General features: G+C 43.5%; 1 protein-coding gene across 1 annotated transcript in view; it reads right to left on the bottom strand.

The window, feature by feature from the left end:
- The window catches only part of epha3 (eph receptor A3), a gene marked incomplete at both ends in the record, with an annotated part of 207,816 nt that extends 187,221 nt beyond the window's left edge, over positions 1-20,595 (bottom strand). Inside the window, 2 exons of the mRNA XM_083638195.1 lie at positions 19,725-19,789; positions 20,577-20,595. Of these exons, the coding sequence (XP_083494321.1) occupies positions 19,725-19,789; positions 20,577-20,595 (84 nt within the window). The remainder of the gene's footprint in view (positions 1-19,724; positions 19,790-20,576) is intronic.
- Positions 20,596-23,852: the final 3,257 nt, after the last annotated feature.

Genomic DNA, 23,852 nt, shown 5'->3' on the forward strand with positions numbered 1-23,852 from the left:
AAATCTGTTGGACCGGTGTGTAGTAAAACCTTCCATTTTCAGCGTGTAGCAACGAGATAGCGTTGTTGTTGTTGTTGCTGTTTCACAGTAGCGGAGGCATTTGAGATGACAGGTTCGATAAGCAGGGAGCGGAAAGGAAATCCATAAATGGTCAGAGATGGTCGGTCTGACCACGTGAGACTAGGTCGGAGCCAATGGCAGAGCTTGCAGGGAGCAGAAAGGGATTTTCTTTCCGCTGCCGACGGAGCGGAAATCTCTGGCGAAACCCCTTGAGTTCCGGTTATTCAGGCATTCAAATGAGCCTGCCCCCAGAGGTTAGAGAAGAAGAAAAATAATAATAATTTATACCGTTGTGTTCCCAGATTGTGGTGGGAGTGAGGGGTGAGCATCTATTGACTTTCCACATCCATACTTTCCACTCAGCCAGTCTGTGGGTTTGAATGCAATCTTAAAGTCATACAGTCTTACAGTCATTAGCCTACACACACACACACACACACACACACACACACACACACACACACACACACACACACAACACACATTCACCTTATTTTAGAACGCAGAAGTAAACGGTAGGTGGGATTTCCGTATTTGTGAGGAACAGCCAGTTTGAGAAGAAGACTGCTTGCGCTAACGTTAGCTAGCTAACAATGTTGTACGTGAGGACCTCCAAAAAACAGTCAAAATGGAAATGGCAACTTTTTGCTACACCCTCAGACTATTAATGAGTGGGAGGATGACATGAAGAAGTGGCGATGTTCTGTCTGGTTCCTAACCACAGCAAACGGCCGGGTGCTCGTGTACAGTATAAACAAACATGTAGCGGCAATCCTTGAAGCTAGGCTAATGATGTAGCTAGTGTTCAGAGCCATAACATAGCCTAGCTGTCGAGGGACTGCCCCCTAGTCCGACACCTCACGAGACCGATGGTTTTGGGTTAGGGTCTGGGGGAGGTTAGGTTTAGGCGTGGGGTTGGGAGAGGTTAGGTTTTGGGTTAGGGTCTGGGGGAGGTTAGGTTTAGGCGTGGGGGTGGGAGAGGTTAGGTTTTGGGTTAGGGTCTGGGGGAGGTTAGGTTTAGGGTTAGTGAAAAACGGGGAATATAGAACCCGGGGAACATAGAACCCGGGGAACATAGACATGATCCCCTGTCCAATGCCTCTTTTTTCGGACTCGTGAGGTGTCGGACTCGTGAGGTGTCGGACTCGTGAGGTATCGGACTAGTGCCATGGCACCAGCTGTCGCCACCTTGTGACTGTTATTGAGTTCGGTAGTCTGTTTATTTCAGAGCTTATGCTAAATGTGTTGGGATTAAACTACAATTTGACATCGAGATGTGAACTGAACTGTTTGTTTTGTACAGGACTGGACTGGACTGGAGAGCTGGAAACTTTTGGCCTGGGCTCCATCCCAATGGCTCCATCTGAGAATGCCATCATTCCCATTTGATGAATCTTTCTTCATTTTACTTACTTGCTGCCACTGTTGCTGGATTGTAATGAGTTCCTATCTGTCCCCATGTAATGCTAGTTCCTTGGTCTGTGTGTTGTTGTTGTTTTGTTGTTGTTGTTGTCTTTTAATAGTACTGAAATTTTGTCAGTGGGTCACGGATGTAATGTAGCAGATGCCATGCCATCAGGCCCTGCCGCCTTTCTTTCTTTCTTTCTTTCTTTCTTTCTTTCTTTCTTTCTTTCTTTCTTTCTTTCTTTTCATGGCAGAGAGCTTTTCCTCTCCAAAATTTACAGTTTTCTGCTTGAGGCGCCCAGAGCGCTCCGCCCAAAACCACTAGCCGACAAGAGCAGTAAACGCCAGGCGTGGTTCTGGGATGAGTAGCACTCCTAGCGAGCAGCAATTCCCAACCTGTGGGCCAGGGCCCACTGTTGCGCCGGGAAGGTATTGCAAGTGGGCCATCATATAATTTGCAACAAATTACGATTTCCATGGAGGAAGAATGTAATTCATATTATTATTATGTAAGAGAATGCATTTCACCACTGTGGAATGATGCCACTATTTCATTTGTAATCAAATATTAATTAATTAGCCTATTGCAGACAGCCCCTCACTTTTAGTTTCTGATTTATGTGTGGTACTGATGGACAGCTCCTTTTATCATTAAAATAGAAAATGCTCTGAGAACGCATTATTTGACATTTTTGAGATTTTCAAGTGGGTCATGAGTGGGAAAAGGTTGGGGGCCGCTGCATAGAGAATGAACTGCAGAAAGCTGCTAGCAGCTGAAAAAACTCTTTCTGTGGACACGGCCCCTTATTCAGTACATGTTATTAGGGGGTATACATGTATTTGTTTGCAGTTCAATAAGGTGTATATATTTTACATTATGGTGTATATTTATTATATGATGGTAGATACATGTGATCCTCTGCCCACTGTTTACTGAAGGCAGGGGGTCAACCAGGCAGGAAACACAAGCTGCCGGCCATCACATTAGTGTCCAATAAGAGGAATCATGTTCAGCCCTGTAAAGACACAAATCATATAGGAGAGACGGAGTGAGTGTGTGTGTGTGTGTGTGTGTGTGTGTGTGTGTGTGTGTGTGTGTGTGTGTGTGTGTGTGTGTGTGTGTGTGTGTGTGTGTGTGTGTGTGTGTGTGTGTGTGTGTGTGTGTGTGTGTGTGTGTGTGTGACCAGCTGGAGAGAGGGTGGTGTTGGAAACTGGAGCGTCCACAACAAGTGCAGAGCGGCTAACGTTTCAGCTCAGAGCGAACGTTGGGGGGGGTGGGGGACGCGCAGCACGCCAACTGCAGCGTATCCATCAGAGGACTTTTCATCAGGGGCAAACCATAACACACTCCTCACCTCCTCCTCCTCACCGCCTGGTTGCCAGAATAAAGTGTGGGTATTCTAGGTTTATACATTGCACATCACATTTCTAGATATACGTGAATATTAATTATTATACCATATTTCTTCTAATACCCGCCGGGCCTCTGTCTGCCTCCTAGTCTCCTTTAACTGCCGGGGGTCTGACCCGATTACAGTATGTTTTTGTGTTGACTGAATTCACTTACGGTAATGACGTGTGTTTTGGCGGAAGTCAGGCATCTTTATTACTTTCTACCAGCTGACCCGCTGTCAGACAATTTTATGCTTTGTATATACTGTACATCACCGGTATGTTTCAAGTATGCAAACCGCATTGTTTGATACTACGGATTGTACAGCTGGGGTGGGGAAATAGTCAACGTGTTATACTGGAGACGCTGTCTGGACCACACATGTTGCCGCAACACTTTTGCGCCTTCTAAAAGTGCATTTCTGTCAGCGGAACAGCGATCATAAATGCATGGATTACCGTATACCCATTATACCGGATATGTATTGGAAACATTGCATCTACGTATTTGGTAAGTCTGCTTGTTTGTCAGAGTGTGCTGCTTGGTTGCTTGGTAGCTATACGTTACCTGGTGCCTGTTAGCACCATAACGTTGCTAATGCTAACTACTTCTTTCCAATGAAACACAAACAAACTGAATGTGAGTGGTAGGCAAATGTTACTTGTTTGAAATACGGTATGGCTGTTTGTCAGAGGGAGAAGAAGAGAGCAATGAACTGATACCGTAATGTAGTTGGATGATGATGAAGGCCATCTCAGTTGTTTTCGTTCATTCCAGTCCATTGTACAATACTAGGCATGTTCAAAACTGCCTGTACCTACCTTCTTGCGTGTACTAAGTACTATCTCACTGGTTTAAATAAGCAATTTGATACTTTCCATTTTTGCTGAGCAGGAATTCTGTAAAAAAAAAAAATCGCCTGGCTCGATTCCGTGGAAAAAGAAAAAAAAACGCAAAATAAACGCCCGGCTGGAAAGAGGGAAAAATGATCCCTATACCAAAAGACCCTAAATCTAATTGTAGACTGATAACTATCATACCAGTTTTTAGTAAGCTCCTGGAAGAGATAGTATATACGCAAATCGAAGCTTATTTGTCTAAAAATAACCTGATAAGTAATGCCCAACATGCATACAGTGAAGGCCATTCCACCTGTACGGCACTTGTAAAAATGACTGATGACTGGTTAAAGGGGATTGACAATGCTATGTTATCTGGTGCAATCTTATTAGATTTTAGGGCAGCCTTTGACCTCATTGACCATAAGTTGCTGATAAATAAACTGAGGCATTATGGGTTTGTACCCCTGGCTGTCTCTTGGCTAGAAAACTATCTATCGTTTTGAAACTCAACGGGTTTGCTTAAATGGGACCCTGTCTAACAGCAGGAGTCTAGACTGTGGGGTGCCACAGGAGAGTTGTCTGGGGCCTCTTTTATTTTCTATTTGTACTAATGATCTATCTTTTGTTACTCCACGATCTTCCATGGTATTGTATGCTGACGATTCCACATTTCACTGTTCTGCCTCTACGAGCCATAAACTTAATGCAATTCTGTCAGAGGATCTGAAAGCGGTGGTTGAGTGGGTTTCAACAAATAGACTTGTTTTGAATATATCAAAAACTATGAGCAATGTTTTCGGATCACGTCATAGACTAGCTAGAGAGCCTATATTTGATTTACAGATCTTCGGTCAACCAGTCAAACAAGTAAAAAAGGTAAAGCTTTTAGGAGTGACTCTAAGCGACTCACTTTCCTGGACTGAGCATGTAAAGCAGATAGTTGCTAAGATGGGTAGAAGTATTGCAACTATCAGGAGATATACCATCTACCTAACATCTAATATATGTAAACAGGTGGTACAAACTTTAGTGTTATGTCATCTTGATTATTGTACTGTCATTTGGGCTTCTGCAACGAAGACCAAACTCATGAAATTGCAAATTGCTCAGAACAGAGCAGCTAGACTTTCTCTTTCCTGTTCTTTGAGATCTAATATTGATCAGATGCACTCCATCCTTGGGTGGCCTAAAGTTCTCAACAGACTATCTATATATAGATCATTGTTATTTATTAGAAATGTAATTTTTACTCATTATCCTAGTATTCTTTTTGATCAAATTGGATTTTGTTCTGATGTCCATCCGTACAGGACTAGAACAGCCACTGCTGTATAACTTTCGTTTCAACCATGAGAGACCAGTGGGTAACCATGCCATTTCATGCCATAGAACTAATCGCCATGCCATTCGTGAATAAAGCTCGCTTGTTAAACTTTACCCACTGGTCTCTCATGATTGAAATGTTGGTCTCGACCTAGTTTCAAGATGAAGACCAGTCACGTTACCTCACATCACAATAGGCATCAGCTCCCAGCCTAAGTCAAGTGTAATCCTAGTGTGACGTCCATTATGACGTGTGACTCATCACCCCATCCTCATGACTCCGTGGTAAGATGCCTCTCTTCTTGTGGTGAGAGAGGAGGGCATCTGCTCAGACTAGGATAGAGAATTCCCCCTGTAGGGAATTCTTCGGGAGTCGGTGGTGGTGGACTGGGGAGGTGGGTGGGGCGCAACGCAGCTTCAGAGGATGGGATACGACCTGCCCAGGTACAGCGACCATGGATGTGAAGGATCAGGGAAAGAGGATGATGACGCGCTGAGCATGGCTATATGTACAGCCACCTCATAGCCTCGGCAGTGACGTCATATTGGCATGTTGACAGGGTCTGATTGGCTATTGAGGATGGAGTGATGAGTCACAGGTCATAACGGACGGACGTCACACTAGGATTACACTTGACTGATGGCGGGTTCACACATACGCCTAGAGCGACGCTTTAAGCAACGCATAAGCAACGCATAAAATTTAGGCGTCCTTGTTAACAGATGAGAGCGTTTACACATACCGCTGCCACGCTGCGCTGAAGCCACGCTCTCACTGCGCCTACGCTGCGCTGCATTTATCCTTTAGGTGTCTGTTCTATTTTTCAGCGTCTAGGCGCGCTGAACTGTCAAGCTATGCAGGAAGTGAGCAACAAGAATGGCAAAGAGCGTCCTGTTTATTTTCACAATTGAACCAATTTCAAATTAAAATATTATTAATCACATTGTTGGCTGTTGTTTCTGACGGACTTGGGCCATATTTTCTACCGAGTTTGCCCAAAAGGGAGGGTGGAGCGCGAATTAACGAGTGCATAGTAGGAGAGCTGTCCTTCATGTGTTCCTCTATATTAACTCATTGAATGCCATGGACGTCCTTCGACGTCCAATTAAATAGTGACGTAGAATGCCACGGACGTCCTTCGACGTCCAATGCGTTTTTTGACGGTGGGACGTCGATCAAAGCCTTCCGCAGCTCCTGTACAACTATAGTAGCTATTGGAGGTGTATAACCTATTTTACGGACTCATTAGGTGGCGACAGTGCTTGCTCGGTGCAGTCCAGATTAGAGACAGGTCCGAGAAACAGCCTAAAAGCCGTGGATCAAAGGCAAACCGATGCATGCTCCCAGAGCCATTTGCTCTGTCGCGGGAGCTGACATTGGCTCCGAACAGGAGTCAATCCGCGCTCACAACTGAGCCCCTCTGTCCCTGTCTGTCTGTCTGTCTGTCTGTATAGTTTCTCCACCCGATTAGCAGCTAGGAAAGCAGCCCCTGACGCCAAACCATTCAGCAATCCGGGTTGGCTCTTCCCTGCTGTGGCGCTGAGAGCCGACAGCAGCACACAAACGCAGCACTCCGAAAATATAATGGTTGCGTGAGGCTGTGTGCAGTGTGGGGAGGAGTTTACGGGGGGAGGGGGGGAGGGGGGTGGTGCACGCAGGGCATCACACAACAACTACGTCACTACATCAGAAAATATTATCTTCAGACTCAGTGAATGTGCTTGAAATGCTGCATTTCACAAAAGGCGGATTATCTCAGCTAATAATTTGAAAAGCCTGAAAACGCTGAAAACAACCTATCTTCTCCGGCTCATAACTAAAGAACGGAAAATGGTATCAATAAACTTTTTTTTGCTGATGATACAATAGAGCCAGCTCGTTCTTGTGCGTGTTCGGTGTTTACATAGTAATATCACACAATATTCTGTGGGCCTCGAGAAATCACTGAAAACGCTCTGAAAACTCTGGCACTGGGAGCATCCGTTCTCCAAAAGTGGCTGGCACTCAATGAGTTAACGTCTTTTCTGTCAGATGTATATATACCCCCCCGTCTCAATGCATGTATCACTCATGGGGCTCTATTCTCCCACAGGCCATCGGCGCTATTACGGGCCTTAACCGCAAAAAAACGTGCCTTGCGCCTGTTTCGGCAAGATAGCAATAGGCTTTAGGCTGCCAAATGCGCTTTAGGCCGAATGGGCGTGGCGCAGTCCCAAAGTGGGCGTGTCGGCGCTAAATACCAGCCTAGTGATATCTTGGGACCCTTGCCTACATTTAGCGCTTTGCGCTTTTGAAAAGCAGGCCTATTCTTTGCCTTCACTGCTTCTTCTCTGTCACCCTTCTCTCTCTCTCTCTCTGAGTTCCCAGCATGCATTGTGTTTCTTCATTTCGCTACTAAATAGCCACCAAATGAGCCAAAATAGATATAAAAGGTAGTTCTAAATTAATGTGTAATGGTAACACAGGCTGCCATTGTCAACATTTCAATATTGGACCAAATAAAACATGAAATGAAAACACCACCCTATGTGAAACATATATGTCCTCCTGGGCATATATATACCCCTTGTCGAGTTAACGTGATTTAGAGAAGTAACAGCGGAACGTGCTTCGGAACGCGCTTCTAATGGCATCTGCTATACTGTGATGTCCCTCCAATAACTTGGCCCTATTTCACATTTAGTTTTACAATAAAAACACATTTATGCAATGACTTGACATAATGTAGGGTATATTTATGTGCATCATCCTTCCTGCAGCAGGCGAGAGAAAATGATATCTTTCTGGACAAACTTTCACCAATCTAATAGGCTATATTTTTCTAGCTGATGCATAGAACATTATTTTCACTTTGATCTTGCTATAGTGTAGCGTATTTACATGCTTGCAGTATTGAAACTGCAGTTAGATTGGTTTGAGAAGCATAATAATATGGAATAATAGCCTATAATGCAGACAGACAGGCTGGATGAAGGGAGGGGGGGGGGGGGCAGAGCGTTTGGCTTTCGTCTGGTTTTGCGGGATCACTGGAATTGGAGCTAAAAAGGCAAGCGTGCGATTCGTTTATTGCACTTATCCAATGAGCATGACGGTGCATAATTTTACGCCTAAAAGGCGTGGTTGTAATGCTTTGGGCTGCATCTAGCGCCAGCACGACGATATCAAGTGCGCCTTTCCACGCCCACTGCTTTGATCTGCGCCTGCCGCTCGGCCTAGAAACTGCGCCGATGCAACGATAGGGGCCATGGTGTTGACTCATAGTCACATGATTACCAGAGGGAAAATAACAATTACAGCCGGCCAGGAAATAGACAGACATCGTCACTTGCACATTACAATAAGAGGTTTATATTACTCACCCATGCTATAAATCCGATCTGAAAAGTGTAAAAAACCGCTGCTCATGTGATCAGCGTAGCGCAGAGCGGGGCTTCAGTGTGGCATCCTGTGTGAACGCAAATAGGCGCCTAGCGTGCATGAAGCGATGCCTATATGCGTAGGCGTCGCTTAAAGCTACGCTTTAAGCGTCGCTCTAGGCGTATGTGTGAACCCGCCGTTAGGCTGGGAGCTGATGCCTATTGTGATGTGAGGTAACGTGACTGGTCTTCATCTTGAAACTAGGTCGAGACCAACATTACCGTGCCCTAGAACTAATGCAATTTCCTTATGGAACACACTTCCTCTGGATCTTCGAAACATTCCTGGGAACATTGAATTTAAGAGACGAGTAAAATAAGTTTTTTTAGTCTCTACCTCTTTTACCATCACCTCTTTTACCATTTACCAGTTAATTCCAGTGCTCATTTTAAAATGTTGTGTACTGGCCTTTTTTTTGTGTTCAATTTTGTATTTTATTGTATGTGATTTCCGTTAATTGCCTTTCACAGTATTGTCCTTTACTCATGTATGTATGTATGTACTGTATGTCTATCCTAATAGGTTTGTTGTGACTGATGGTGATAGTTGTCTTGTTGTATTTGGTAACTAATGTTTAACCTTGATTGTTTTGTATTGATATTTTAAAGTGGACCCCAGGAAGACTAGTCTGTCGCTTGTGCATCGACTAATGGGGATCCACAATAAACGAACAATAAACAATAAACAATAAACAATACTATGGGGTATAGTTCTTGTATCGTGGGCTGTAATTTTTATACTATGGAGTATATTTATTGTATTTCGGGGTGTATTTGTTATACAATGTAGTATATTTATTGTATTTTGGTATTTGTTATACTATGGGGTACATTTCTTATTTCTTGTATTTTGGGTATTTCCTATACTATGGAGTATATTTCTTGCACTTTGGGATGTATTTGTTATACTATTATGGAGTATATTTATTGAATTGAGGGTGCATTTGTTATAATATGTAGTATATTTCTTGTATTATGGGTGGTATTTGTTATACTATGGAGTATGTTTTGTATTTTGGCGTGCATTTGTTATACTATGCAGTATATTTCTTGTATTTTTGGGGTGCATATGTTATACTATGGAGGAGTATATGTCTTGTCACACACTTGACACACACTTTATACCTCCCCCTCCCTCCTAGCCTTGCCCCGCTAATCCTCGTTTATGGACAAGCCTTTCTCAGCTCGCGCTCTCTCTCTCTCATTCCCCTCTCTCTCTCCCTCTCTCCATCTCTCTCTCTCCATCTCTCTCTCTCCATCTCTCTCTCTCTCTACCTCTCTCGCTCTAGTCTGGGGGAAAATACCTCGTTTTGTGTCTTCCGGCTATGGGCGGAAGGTAGGAACCAAAGTGCTTCAAAGATGTAATGTTATGGATCCGGCAAGTTTCTACAGGTACTTCTTTGAATACTTCGTTTGGTATGTCCATGCTTCTTATTTTTTCTCTAACTCGTAGTGACTGGTGAGGTTAGGCTGGTTACTGCTGCATTTCTATGGGGGAACGAAAACATTGCGTACCGGAACACAGGACCGGGGAACATAGGATCTCTCTTCTCCTCGGGAAGAGCCTGGTGACACGAGGTTACTCTCTCTCCATCTCTCTCTCTCTCTCTCCATCACTCTCTCTCTCTCCCTCTCCCTCTCCCTCTCTCTCTCTCTCTCACATTATGTTGGTCAAGCTGAATGTGTGCTCGGTGTGTGTGTGTGTGTGTGTGTGTGTGTGTGTGTGTGTGTGTGTGTGTGTGTGTGTCTGAGCAGTTTAAGAGCCCTCAGACTAAAGCAGTGTAGGAGCCTGGACTGTGAGAGACGAGAGGCTGGGCAGAGCCGGCCCACTGAAGTGGTGGAGCTGATCCAAAATATAAGAGCCCCCACCCAGACCTGAGAACGGGAACGTGAGATGTGTGTGTGTGTGTGTGTGTGTGTGTGTGTGTGTGTGTGTGTGTGTGTGTGTGTGTGTGTGTGTGTGTGTGTGTGTGCGTGCGTGCGTGCGTGCGTGCGTGCGTGTGTGCGTGCACGTATGTGTGTGGCTTCCAACACATGATAGAGTTTCTCATTATTTCTGACAGTATACAGTGGAAAGACGATCTTATTTTCCCTCCTCAAAGTGAGATCTCCCAAACCAACTTTTTTTCTTTTTCTTTTTTTCTTAGCCATGGTGTTTTGTCTATAGCAGTCAAGTCTCTTCATGGAGCTTTGTCTATAGCAGTCAAGCCTCTTCATGGAGCTTTGTCTATAGCAGTCAAGTCTCTTCATGGTGTTTTGTCTATAGCAGTCAAGTCTCTTCATGGTGTTTTGTCTATAACAGTCAAGTCTCTTCATGGTGTTTTGTCTATAGCAGTCAAGTCTCTTCATGGAGCTTTGTCTATAGCAGTCAAGTCTCTTCATGGTGTTTTGTCTATAGCAGTCAAGTCTCTTCATGGAGCTTTGTCTATAGCAGTCAAGTCTCTTCATGGAGCTTTGTCTATAGCAGTCAAGTCTCTTCATGGTGTTTTGTCTATAGCAGTCAAGCCTCTTCATGGAGCTTTGTCTATAGCAGTCAAGTCTCTTCATGGTGTTTTGTCTATAGCAGTCAAGTCTCTTCATGGTGTTTTGTCTATAACAGTCAAGTCTATTCATGGTGTTTTGTCTATAACAGTCAAGTCTCTTCATGGTGTTTTGTCTATAGCAGTCAAGTCTCTTCATGGTGTTTTGTCTATAGCAATCAAGTCTCTTCATGGTGTTTTGTCTATAGCAGTCAAGTCTCTTCATGGAGCTTTGTCTATAGCAGTCAAGTCTCTTCATGGAGCTTTGTCTATAGCAGTCAAGTCTCTTCATGGAGCTTTGTCTATAGCAGTCAAGTCTCTTCATGGAGCTTTGTCTATAGCAGTCAAGTCTCTTCATGGAGCTTTGTCTATAGCAGTCAAGTCTCTTCATGGAGCTTTGTCTATAGCAGTCAAGTCTCTTCATGGAGCTTTGTCTATAGCAGTCAAGTCTCTTCATGGAGCTTTGTCTATAGCAGTCAAGTCTCTTCATGGAGCTTTGTCTATAGCAGTCAAGTCTCTTCATGGAGATTTGTCTATAGCAGTCAAGTCTCTTCATGGAGCTTTGTCTATAGCAGTCAAGTCTCTTCATGGAGCTTTGTCTATAACAGTCAAGTCTCTTCATGGTGTTTTGTCTATAGCAGTCAAGTCTCTTCATGGAGCTTTGTCTATAGCAGTCAAGCCTCTTCATGGAGCTTTGTCTATAGCAGTCAAGTCTCTTCATGGTGTTTTGTCTATAGCAGTCAAGCCTCTTCATGGAGCTTTGTCTATAGCAGTCAAGTCTCTTCATGGTGTTTTGTCTATAGCAGTCAAGTCTCTTCATGGTGTTTTGTCTATAACAGTCAAGTCTCTTCATGGTGTTTTGTCTATAACAGTCAAGTCTCTTCATGGTGTTTTGTCTATAGCAATCAAGTCTCTTCATGGTGTTTTGTCTATAGCAGTCAAGCCTCTTCATGGAGCTTTGTCTATAGCAGTCAAGTCTCTTCATGGTGTTTTGTCTATAGCAGTCAAGTCTCTTCATGGTGTTTTGTCTATAGCAGTCAAGCCTCTTCATGGAGCTTTGTCTATAGCAGTCAAGTCTCTTCATGGTGTTTTGTCTATAACAGTCAAGTCTCTTCATGGTGTTTTGTCTATAACAGTCAAGTCTCTTCATGGTGTTTTGTCTATAGCAGTCAAGCCTCTTCATGGAGCTTTGTCTATAACAGTCAAGCCTCTTCATGGAGGTGCAAAATATCTGTTGGTGTTGTTAGTTACAGACTATATCAGAGGGGAACAAGCCAAACAGCTACAGTAAAAGCCAGTTACAAGTACAATGTGTTAGCCCAAAAAGGTTTATTTAGTATCAAATTGATCAAATATTTAGTGAATGTTCTTAGAAACACAATATTTTCTTATTTGGTTACGTTGACATGTTTGGACTGCTGACTTCCTGCAGTCTTCCTCAGAAGTGTCACGTGATGTCAGTCCTGTCAGCTGGTTTAGTTTGGACACCCTACCTGAGCTCTTTTCAGACATGCAGTGAACTCCTGAAAATATCCAGACGTTACTCCGATGGGCTGTATTAGTGTCCTCTAGAGAGAGAGTGGCGTCAGCGGAGGACCAAAATGCGAGACTCATTAGCCAATGAACAGCCAGGAATGGGTCTCGCGCTACTTTTGCATGCTAAAATAAAGCTGATAATGTACAATTTGATTCAAGGGATGAAAAACCCTTTCAGAGTACAACACAAACTGTCTATTTTGCTGCAACTCGACAGTGCTGCTTTTTTTACTCAAGAGTTCCAGGACCTTACTTCCTGGAAAAAAACTGGTCCATTGGAGTGAATGGAGATGTCGGAACTCTTCTATTATACGGCTCTGGGCTGTATGTATGAACACAGTCCGTTGTGAGCGCGCCTGAGAAGAAAACTTTGCTTTAGGTTAGGGTTAGGGTTAGGGTTAGGATTAGAGTTAGAGTTAGAGTTAGTGTAAGGGTTAGCCTTAAGCTGCCTTCACATGATAAGCAATCTTCTCTTCTCTCACCACGAGGTAGAGCAGAGAAAGGTCAGTGGTAAGTACCGTAAATTCCGGACTATAAGACGCACCGGTGTATAAGCCGCGGGACCAAAATTGACTATTTTTTTCTTCTATAAGCCGCACCGGTCTATAAGCCGCGGGTGTTTTGATGTTTAATTACCATATGAAAGGGTTCGTGCACAGAGAGGAATGTCGGGAAAGCGATGGCTGTTTGGGGAAGCTCCCATTTATTAACATTTCAACAAAACAAAACAAAAGTCAGGTCACTAATCCCCAGACAAAATCACACAACAATAGGCTATATGTGCAGCAAACCTGTAACCAGAGAAGTCAAGTCACTAATGCTCGTCTTCCTCTTCTTCCTGCGTACTGAAACCACCAAAGTCCTCATCTTCAGTGTCGGAAACGAACAGGTTCAGGGTGGCTTCGTCAACCACTCTCCTCTCTCCTTCATTGTCACTCAAAACCAACGAACTCCTCTTCATCTATAGCTGTGTTTCCATTACAGTTTTTCGCAAAAGAATTGCGATATTTCTACAACTTCGACAATGTACAATTGCGACTTGTAGGCGTTTCCATTGAAGTTGCGTTTGAGTGATTCCCCGTTGCAGCAGCTGCCACAGTGATTACGCACGGGGATCTGCCCCATATCCCGTCCCCTGCATGCTCAAATCCAACCAATGGTCAATGGAAATCCCAACATGAAGTTACAATGCATATAAACGAGCCTGATTATCAATTCAAAAGAAAATGAGTCGCAAAATGTTGCTGGCTGCGTGAATGCAGTCAGCGCGACAGGCAGAGGAAAAAAGGTAGCCTAATAGCCTACAACTGGTCCGATTTAGAGATGGAGGGGGGAAAAGGCTGATTTGGTTCTATAATTGCACCTGAAACGTGTGCAATGTATTAGCCTACTCACAGTCACTGTATTCACTTCAGACAGCACCACCGCACCAGTGTGTGCTTTTCATCCTCTCATCTCGCCGCTGTGCCAAATGCGCGCACACAGGCAGCCTGCTGTCACCATGGACCGATTTCTGCCATTAAACATTATCTAATTTGCCCGGCTATGCTTTTGCACAACACTCGTCTTTCTGCTAGGTAGCGTTGCTTCAAAGTTTTCCACTTGCTGCGGAGGTTTTGACACGGCTATCGAACCTTACTTACCAAACTTATTTTCCGCTCCTTTTCCAAGGGATAATATGGGTCACATGACGTGCAAATGCGAAAAATGTGTTTCCATTACACTTTTGCGATAAACTGCTATATCGACACGTCTGAAAAACCACCTCATGATCATCTACTGCTCGTTCTCATGCTGTCGAGAACGAGCAAAGCTTTTTTTTGGTGAAAGAATCCTCCAGGGCGCTTCTTGTTAACAGTCCGAGTGAGTGGCAGGTCGAACGTCAAAGGCACTTCATCCATATTTATGATCTGCTCCGGTTCGATGGAATATTCCTTGATCTTCCTTTGTGTGAATTCGCCGAAGTTTGTGATTTTCTCCTGGTAGTCGGGGGAGGGAGTTGATGGGCTTGTGGCCGTTTGCTTACCGTAATTACCATATGTAAGTGGTCACGCACAGAGGGGATTGTCGGGAAAGAGATGGCTGTTTGAGGAAGCTCCCATTTACCGTATTACCGTAACATTTCAACAAAACAACATAACACAACACCACCGTTGTTTATTTTTACAGTGCACACAGTGTCCGCGGTGTGGTGAAAAGAGGGCAAGAGAGGAAATTAAAACAGAAGTGGATTTATAGTTAGAAAGAGTGCTAAAAAAGAGAGATTTTTTTTTTTTTTTTTTTTTTTTTCTGAAAAAATCCATAGATAAGACGCACCGTTATATAAGCCGCAGGGGCCAAAAAACGGGAAAAAAGCCGCGGCTTATAGTCCGGAATTTACGGTAGGTCAAAGTTGAAACAATATAAACTTTGAGCGCAGTGCAAGGTGGCAAATTCTAACGCTGCACGATGCCAAGGGCAGTGCTGCTGCTCAGTTGGGAGGCACCGCTCTCCCCATAGAAAACAATGGCACAGCAGGCACAGAGCTGCTTGACCGTGGATCATGTGTGGGGGGGCTTTAGTCTTATGCATTTTGTGATGGTTAGGGTAAAGGGGCTAGGGAATGCATTGTCAATAGATACAGTCTTGTCATAGATGCTGCGGTAGCTGGCTGGGGGTGTGGTTAGGGTGGGGTAAATCCCCCCGTTCTCCCCATTGAGCATAGTTAGCATTTAGCTGCTAGCCCAGCCCAGGCAGACAGGATCAGGGATTCAACCACCGCAGTAAACGCACATCTGAACAGACGTCTATGTACCTGCTCGCGAATCCCCAATCCTGAAGTGTAGAGCCGCAGCACCGTCCTTTGGTGAGTCAGCCCATCAGTATATGTTTTTTTCACCCCACTCGCACGCAGCCTCGTAACATTTTGTCGGAGTTCCCACACAGACCGACTGTATCTATGAATGTCCTCAATAAGATAGAGTGTAGCTGTACTGGCTTGTGTGTTAAGAGTTCTCATTTTCAGCCTGAGCCCGACGGGACCCGACCCAGCCCGACGGGCTCAGGCCGGGTTCTGGCTGACAATTTATGCTGATTGGGCTGGTCGGGCCAGGCTCGGCCTTCAAGTTACTAGGGTCAGGTCGGGTTTGAATTTCAGGCCTGTTGAGAACTCTAGTGCATGCATGTGTGTGTGTGTGTGTGTGTGTGTGTGTGTGTGTGTGTGTGTGTGTGTGTGTGTGCGTGCGTGCGTGCGTGCGTGCGTGCGTGCGTGAGTGCGTGCGTGCATGCGTGTATGTGTGTGTAATATGTGTGTGTGTGTGACATTATGATAAGTCATTAGTGATGCATCTCTCAGGGCAGGTTGCTTATCAGAGCGCAGTCACCGCCATGACGTGAGTAATTACACATGATTCACCTTCAGGACTTCATCATCTCAATGTCTCTCTCATCTCTCTCTCATCTCTCTCCCTCGCTTTCTCCATCTCTCTCTCCCCTCTCTCAATTCAATTCAAATTATCTCTCTCCATCTCTCTCTCCCCCTCTCTCCCTCCATCTCTCTCTCCCCCTCTCCCTCTCTCTCTCTCCATCTCTCTCCTTCTCTCTCTCCATCTCTCTCTCCCTCTCTCTCTCCCCCTCTCTCCATCACTTTCTATCACTCTCTCTCTCCATCTCTCTCTCTTCCTCTTTCTCTCCCTCTCTCTCTCCATCACTTTCTACCACTCTCTCTCTCCATCTCTCTCTCTTCCTCTCTCTCTCCGTCTCTCCCCTCTCTCTCCCCCTCCCACCCCCCCCCCCCCCCGCCCTCTCCAGAGGCGTTCTCGTTTAAGAATGACATTGGCACCCACACTCCTCCATCACATTGTCGACTGTATCACCGTGCGCAGATAACTTGAAATAAAACACACACACATACACACACACACACACACACACACACACACACACACACACACACAGCACAACCTCTGACACACACACTCCGATACCCCTCCCCGTCCCTCTGAATAACTTACTTTCAGCCCGACAACATAAATCTCTCTCTTGAAAGGTCGTACAAATTGCCTGCAATTGCCCTCAGACTAAATGCATGTTAAACAGCCAAACGCTTTTCCTCCAGGCGTTTTTTCTTTGCGTGTGTGCATTTTTCTTCTCCGTGGTCGCAGCTCGTGAAAGAACCCTGGGTGAGCGTGGCGGCGGTGCAGCGCTGTATACGGCCTGGGGAAACAAGCTCTGGCAGCTCCACGGAACCAATGACTGCATTACCTTAAGCCACTGCCAAGGAGTAAATCTAACACTTAATAAAGAAGAAAAGGACGAGGTGTGTGTGTGTGTGCGCCCTGAGGCCCAGTAGTCTAACTAGTTAGACAAATAAACACGGTGAGAGAGGCCTGTGGAGGCGGCATTGTGTGTGTGTGTGTGTGTGTGTGTGTGTGTGTGTGTGTGTGTGTGTGTCAGTGCATGCTTGCGTGCATGTGTGTGTGTGTGTGTGTGTGTGTGTGTGTGTGTGTGTGCGTGTGTGCGTGTGCGTGTGTGTGTGCGTGTGTGTGTGTGTGTGTGTGTGTGTGTGTGTGTGTGTGTGACTTTTCTATTGGTTTCATGGAGAGTTTGACCTGCCGTACACTTTGTAAGGGATAATGTAACCTACAGCGAGCCAGTCATTATGTAAGGGATAATGTAGCCTACAGTGAGCCAGTCACAAATTTAATTACAATTAACAAAACAATAAATTTTGCATCAACGCTGTAAGTTAGATGCTGGTTTCTGCACAGGTGTTTGTTACAGTTAAGTTAACTAATGTGATGATGAGCATATCGGCTGGCTGACATCTGGCTGACTCAACGGGGACTATTTATTGTCTCGGACTAAAACTCAGCAAAAACGTTTGTTTTTGCTGAGTGTTTATAGCTTGTTGTTTATAGCTTGTTTATAGCTTGTATTTTGTTGGTAACCGTTGTATAATCGCAATATTACACTCTAGGGTGTACTTTACCGTGGTTATTGGCACTTCAGTGTATTGGCACTGTATTGGTATTGGCTGTATTGGCACTTTACGCGTACGGACCTCAGCTAAAAGCCTCGGTCCTGGCGCATCACCGTCGTGCCAATAACCACGGTAAAGTACACCCTCTCATGTAATATTGCTTAAATGTAGCCTACAGTGAGCCGGTCATTATTGGAAAATAAACCATGGTAGGCTGATCAGACCCCGACACAAATTACACAGCTACTTAATGAAGAAATCAATAATTGGGCACAAAATATTGATCTAAAAATGTTGCTTCCATTAGAAAAATAGTCTTTTAGTTCTTAAGTTGGAACTACATTCATAACAACGTAAACGCTGCTGCCTTCTTAAGATTAGCCTAATGTTACTTGGCATTATAATTTAAGTTAAACTGAACAGGAAGTGAAGGGAGACAAGGTGGATGGGACTTATTTTGGAATATTGGTGTTGACATAGTTGTCCCTATTCCTCATTATGTTTTCTTCTTGTCGAGGCTTTGCAGTTGACACACCTGGAAACAATTAACCTGCTTGCTAACTAGAGTTAGCTTGGACATGCTGCTAACACACCAGCCGGGTAGAAACAACATTACCTGGATTAGTCTGAAATGTTTAACGAAGAAAGATGTGTTTGGAGGCTGTACCTGCCCACGTTAACAGACTGTTGCTATAGCTTGCTATAGTTATACAGAAATAACAGACCGCAGAATGCTGTGATTGACCTATCAGAATCGAGTATTCCACATGGCCGTGTAACAAATTGCAATAATTTTCTGCTATTATAGTGTAAAAAAATAAAATAAAATAAAATAAGATAATAAAATAAAAAAATTAAATAAGATAATTAAATAAAAATTAAATAACAGAATAACATAGAAAAACTGAAAGATAAAATATGTTAGCAAACAACAATAAACAATACAATTACTGAATGGGGTTTTGAATTAAATGAACCACATGCACACTCTTTGATTTCTATTTATTTATTTATTTATTTATTTATTTATTTATTTATTTGTTTGTTTATTTGTTTGTTTATTTGTTTGTTTATTTATTTATGTATGTATTTGTTTGTTTATTTATTTGATTGTTTAGCGCAGTGGTTCACAAAGTGAGGTCCAGGGCCCTCCAGGGGTCCTTGAATTCTCGATAAGCAACAGAATGTCTATTTTGGTCCTGGGTTTCATACACTTTCTCTAATAAACATCTAAAAGCAAAAATCGTATCAGATGAGGGACCCTTGGACAAAATCTTATCAAATGGGGGTCTGTGGTCTAATTTGTGTCAGTTCAAGGGTCCTTGATGTGAAAAATTTGAGAACCACTGGTTTACATGTAGCTTCTCCAATATTGTGATTGAATATCACTCTCATCAAAGAGGGTGTGTGTCGATAACAGGGTGAAGTGAGGCGTCAATTAAAGGGAAAAAAGCACAAATACATAAAAAACTACAACAATGATTTGCCTTGTTTTCATGCGACAGCAGTGAAACGCTGTTGTGTGTGTAATACTCTAAATAAGGGGCTTATGGACCTTCTTGTGCACGCTTTGTGTCTGTAAGTTAAAACCCTTTAATGCCATAATCTATCCTGAAACACACACACACACACACACACATAAATGCAGTAGCCTACATTTTCCTTTAACCATATGGCAAGCTGTGGAACGGTTAAACTCGAACCCGCGGCAGACAGAATGGACAAGAGCCTAACAAGAAGAGTGCGTTACGCTGCACTCAACTCATCAAACAGCTATAGCACATGAGTATTGCCCAATGCTCCCCAATTTGGCTGAAATTGATCAAAGTAGACCTAATGATCAAAATCAAAAGTAGATCTAATTATTGTAGTAACCTAAATTATTTCATAATTGTAAAATATAATAGAGAAATAAACACCCCAATTTTCAATTGGGGCGTTTTGAGAAGGGGTTCGGGTCGGTCTTGCGTGGGACCCTTACATCACCTCACAACTTGGTTTTCACTTTGAGAAACATGTTGAAGAGGCTGTCTGAGAGAGCAAACTCGTAAAAAAAAAGATAATAATAATAATAATAATAATAATTTGGAAAAGTTAAACAGATTTCATATGGCCCTATACATATAAATCTGGGGAACATAATATCCGGGGAACAAAGGACTCTGGGAACATAGGACCCTGGAAGATAGAAAGACTCTCCCATTCTTCTCAAAATGTAACGGCCCGTGTATTCAGGCATGCTGTGGTCACATGACATATGATGTACTCACCCCATGTGATGGGTAGGATATCCAGCCTAGCTCCCCCTGGCTGGCTTTGGAGTCCAACAGATTGACTGTGGAGAGAAGACAGACAACAGATATGAGTGTCTCATCCTCGTTAGCCCCAATTAGCCTCTAGCTAATCCCACAGGAGGGCCAGAGAGATCACCCACCTCTTGATCATGACTCTATTTACCCAGCTGCCACACACGCACGCACACGCACACACACACACACACACACACACACACACACACACACGCACACGCACACGCACACACACACACACACACACACACACACACACACACACACACACACACACACACACACACACAGAGTCTCAGCCTAGCCTACCATTTCTGTACAACTAAAACATGGTAAGAAATGCATTCCCTCTTCTCATAGGCTCGTAGGTTACTTCCAGAGGTGGAAAGAGTAGGCTACTGGCAAATCCTACTGAAGTACAAGTAAACTTAGAGTAAAACGTAGTCTATTTAGAAGTAGACTACACAAGTAAAAGTACATTTGCGTTGTCTGTTCTGTTTCAATTTTTGTCCCACTGATGATGTCATCAGGGATGTCATAAATCACTGATGATGTCATAAGTGATGTCATCAGTGAAGTCACTTGCCCAACTGGGATGGGAGTGTTTCCCAGTGGAAAAGTCCCACCCCCCACCTTCAAAGCATTCCAGTGCACAAAGGCAAAATGCAAACAAGAAACATGGTGGACCATGACAAACTTTGTTTGGTTTGGTTAGCAAGACAGCTTTTTTTGTTTTGTTTAGCAAGACAGCTTAACAATGAGCAGAGCACCTTCCTTGCATATTTAAACTAAAATGAGGAGCGGCAACGGCACATAAGGTAACAGATTCCATTATACATTTTATTTTGGCACTTCATACTTTGGACTACATAGAGTACTCCATGGTTGCGGCCATTGTTGTGTGACGTCAGACAACTCATTGCCAGCCTAGTGGGGGTAGATTTTTTCCCCCAGTTTTCAAGTCGAAGTTCCCACTTTGAGTGCCGTTCCACCAGGTTCAAGCGTGTGTAGCGCAAAAAATATTTACAAAGTACAAATCCTCCAAAAACTATTCAAGTACGTGAGTTCTTGTACTTGAGCACTTTCTACCTCTGGCTACTTCTGCTCTTGTTGATTCTGCTATTCTTTCTGATGAAGCAACAGTTTGATCACAACAGACTTAACTAACTTCACTTACCGTAAATTAACCCATATAGTGTCCGAAAAAGAGAACTTGCATTTTTCCCACCAGTGATTGTAATTTTCACCGACGTGCACAGAAACTGTCCCGGTTAGGCCAAGTCAGCACTTGATATAAAAATAGGCTGCATCAAGCCCAAGCGCCCCGGGGAAAATAACAACAAGCACATCCATTCAAATAGAGAACATTTGTTTACAAAGAGAACTCCTGCGTCACATACAATTTAATGACACGGAGCAAACGTGGGCGAGGACCAACTGATATAAAGAGAAAATGGTTCCGTCTAAAAACCATGTTTGATGCTATCTCATTAATTAACAACACTTTCACTGACGTTAGTTTAGAGACCAAATTTACCTGTTCTGTACACAGAATCAAAACCATTACAGTTTGAGTTCAGCAAAAACTAGCAGCTAGTCCGACCAGCGGTGAGATGTCACTGTGGGGTAGATTTGCTTAATCAAAGACACTCAGACAGTAGGCTATATGAAATAAACAGCTGACCTACCAGCAAAAATGTCAGGTAGGTCAGACCATGTTTAACTAGTATATAGCAGAGGTGTGGACTCGAATCACATGACTTGGACTCGAGCCAGACTTGGTCCCACCTCTGGTATATAGCTTCAAATGTTACAGTTATGGCTGAAAATGACAACATGAATTACCAATAAACAAGGTTGCTGATATCGCCACAATTTCAAATCAATCGGCAGTTGTCTACCCCAGGGGTTCCCAAACTTTTCAATGCCAAGGCCCCACAAGTAGCATTAGCCTTTGGCCATGGGCCCACTTTTGCAAGATGTCTTTAAACCCCCATTGACAATACCATTGAAAATGTCATAAATCAAATCCATACAACCTCAGAATATATTTCCTTACTTGTATTAATGTAATAACCTAATAATTACATTTGCATCTCAAATGTTTTCTGTTCTTCTCTGTTTTCCATTTTAACATTGTTCCAGAGTCAGACTACTGGATTACCCACACCAGGGGGAAATGACAATGAATGTGATAACAACTGGCAGACAATTAGACATTATCGGCATGACAAATATGATTTGTATGTGGAAGGAAAGGATTTAATTATATTTGCTAACACTACACTAAATATAATTATAAAATATAATACAATTTAAATGTATTATACTATAATATTAACAAATATAACTGAACCATTTCCATCCCCATGCCTTTTAATCATTTCCATTGATTTGCTGAGGCCCCCCAGGGGGCACCGGACCCCACTTTGAAAACCACTGGTCTACCCAGAAGTGACTATAACATCACTGTGATTCAGTCTGTAATTAATTCATATCAAAATGAATATTATGTTCCACATTTTTATTTGGCTATCATGCAACAAAACACACATGGATCTGTACAGTATGTAGAGTATGGATCTGTACAGTATAGATCTGTACAGTATGTACAGTATGGATCTGTACAGTATAGATCTGTACAGTATGTACAGTATGGATCTGTACAGTATAGATCTGTACAGTATGTAGAGTATGGATCTGTACAGTATAGATCTGTGCAGTATGTACAGTATGGATCTGTACAGTATCAGAGCATGTGAATTTGGGCATAAGGGAAATTAATAATCCATCCATCCACATACAAAAACATTTGAGCAAAATACCCAAAAGCAGATTGCCAACATTTTCTCCCGCCTTACTCATCAGAAGTATTTGCATGCATAACACATGTTGAGACAAAATGTGATGAGCAACAACAGAAGAAATCAATCCACAAGGTATAATGCTAGGCTGTGAAAAATGCTACCTAAAGGCAAGACTCGTGCACCCATTGAACCAATTTTCATTCAGATAAATTGAGCTGAGAGGTCAAGGAACTTCTTTGAAATAGTTTTCCCTCGCCCAAGTTTAACCTATTTTTTGAGTGTTATTTAGCCCCCTTCCGGACAAGCTAGCATATTATGCTATTATGGCTTAGGTCTTTTAGTTTCTTCTGATAGCAGGAGCTCCACTGTAGCTTTAAAAATGACTCAGCTACAGCCATTTGATTGGACGTGAAAAACGTGTTGGCAGACAACTCATGGCCCACCTGCAGTACCTCCGCGGCCCACAGTTTGGGAATCACTGCTATGATGCCAAAATGACTGGAAGTGAGTTGGAGTTGGTTCGCCTTGCTTGAAATCCCATCGTCTTTGCTTGTACTAGAGGCTGGGGTGGAAATGTTCCGCGATAATTGTTGCTAAAGATGGGGGGAGGGATGTCCGTCTGTTTGTTTTGGTGCGATGCTGTGAACTCAGTTTTGCCTCACAATGGGTGGAGATGGGACTCTGTTTTCTCCAGGCAAGGGTGATAGCAATCTGCCGATATGGCAACCAAGAGACTGAGAGAAGAGGAGAGAGGGGAGAAGACACACATGCACCTACACGCATACTTGGCAACCCAAATGCCAGGAAAAAAAAGTCTGCATTTTATGTGTCTGCAAACCAGGGATGTGTAGAATATCAACGTACATTTGAAACAAAATACAGCGTTAATTTGTAAACCTCACTGCCTTTCATTAAACGCACATTAAATGTACATAAAACAACTAACAACTTTGGTTACGTTCAGGCAAGTTAAGTAAACTTATCATGGCTCTCCGGTGTGAAAGGCAAGTGTTTTTCACCCTCCTCCATCCACCCCGACCACAACACCCTTACTGGCCACCATGCTATTTCAATAGCAGACACTATGACATGTATAACGTTAATATACACGTATCTAGAAGCGTGATATGCAATGTGTTTTAGTTCAGAAATGTTCATGGGGCGTCCCGGTGGGTCACCTGTTATAACGCATACCATTAAGGCCTAGTCCTTCACGCAGCGACCCAGATTCGAATCCGACCTGCGGCCATTTGCTGCATGTCCTGCCCTCTCTCCCTCCCTG

This window comes from Poromitra crassiceps (genome assembly GCF_964638095.1).
Source record: "Poromitra crassiceps genome assembly, chromosome: 6".
In the NCBI taxonomy this organism is placed as follows: domain Eukaryota; kingdom Metazoa; phylum Chordata; class Actinopteri; order Beryciformes; family Melamphaidae; genus Poromitra; species Poromitra crassiceps.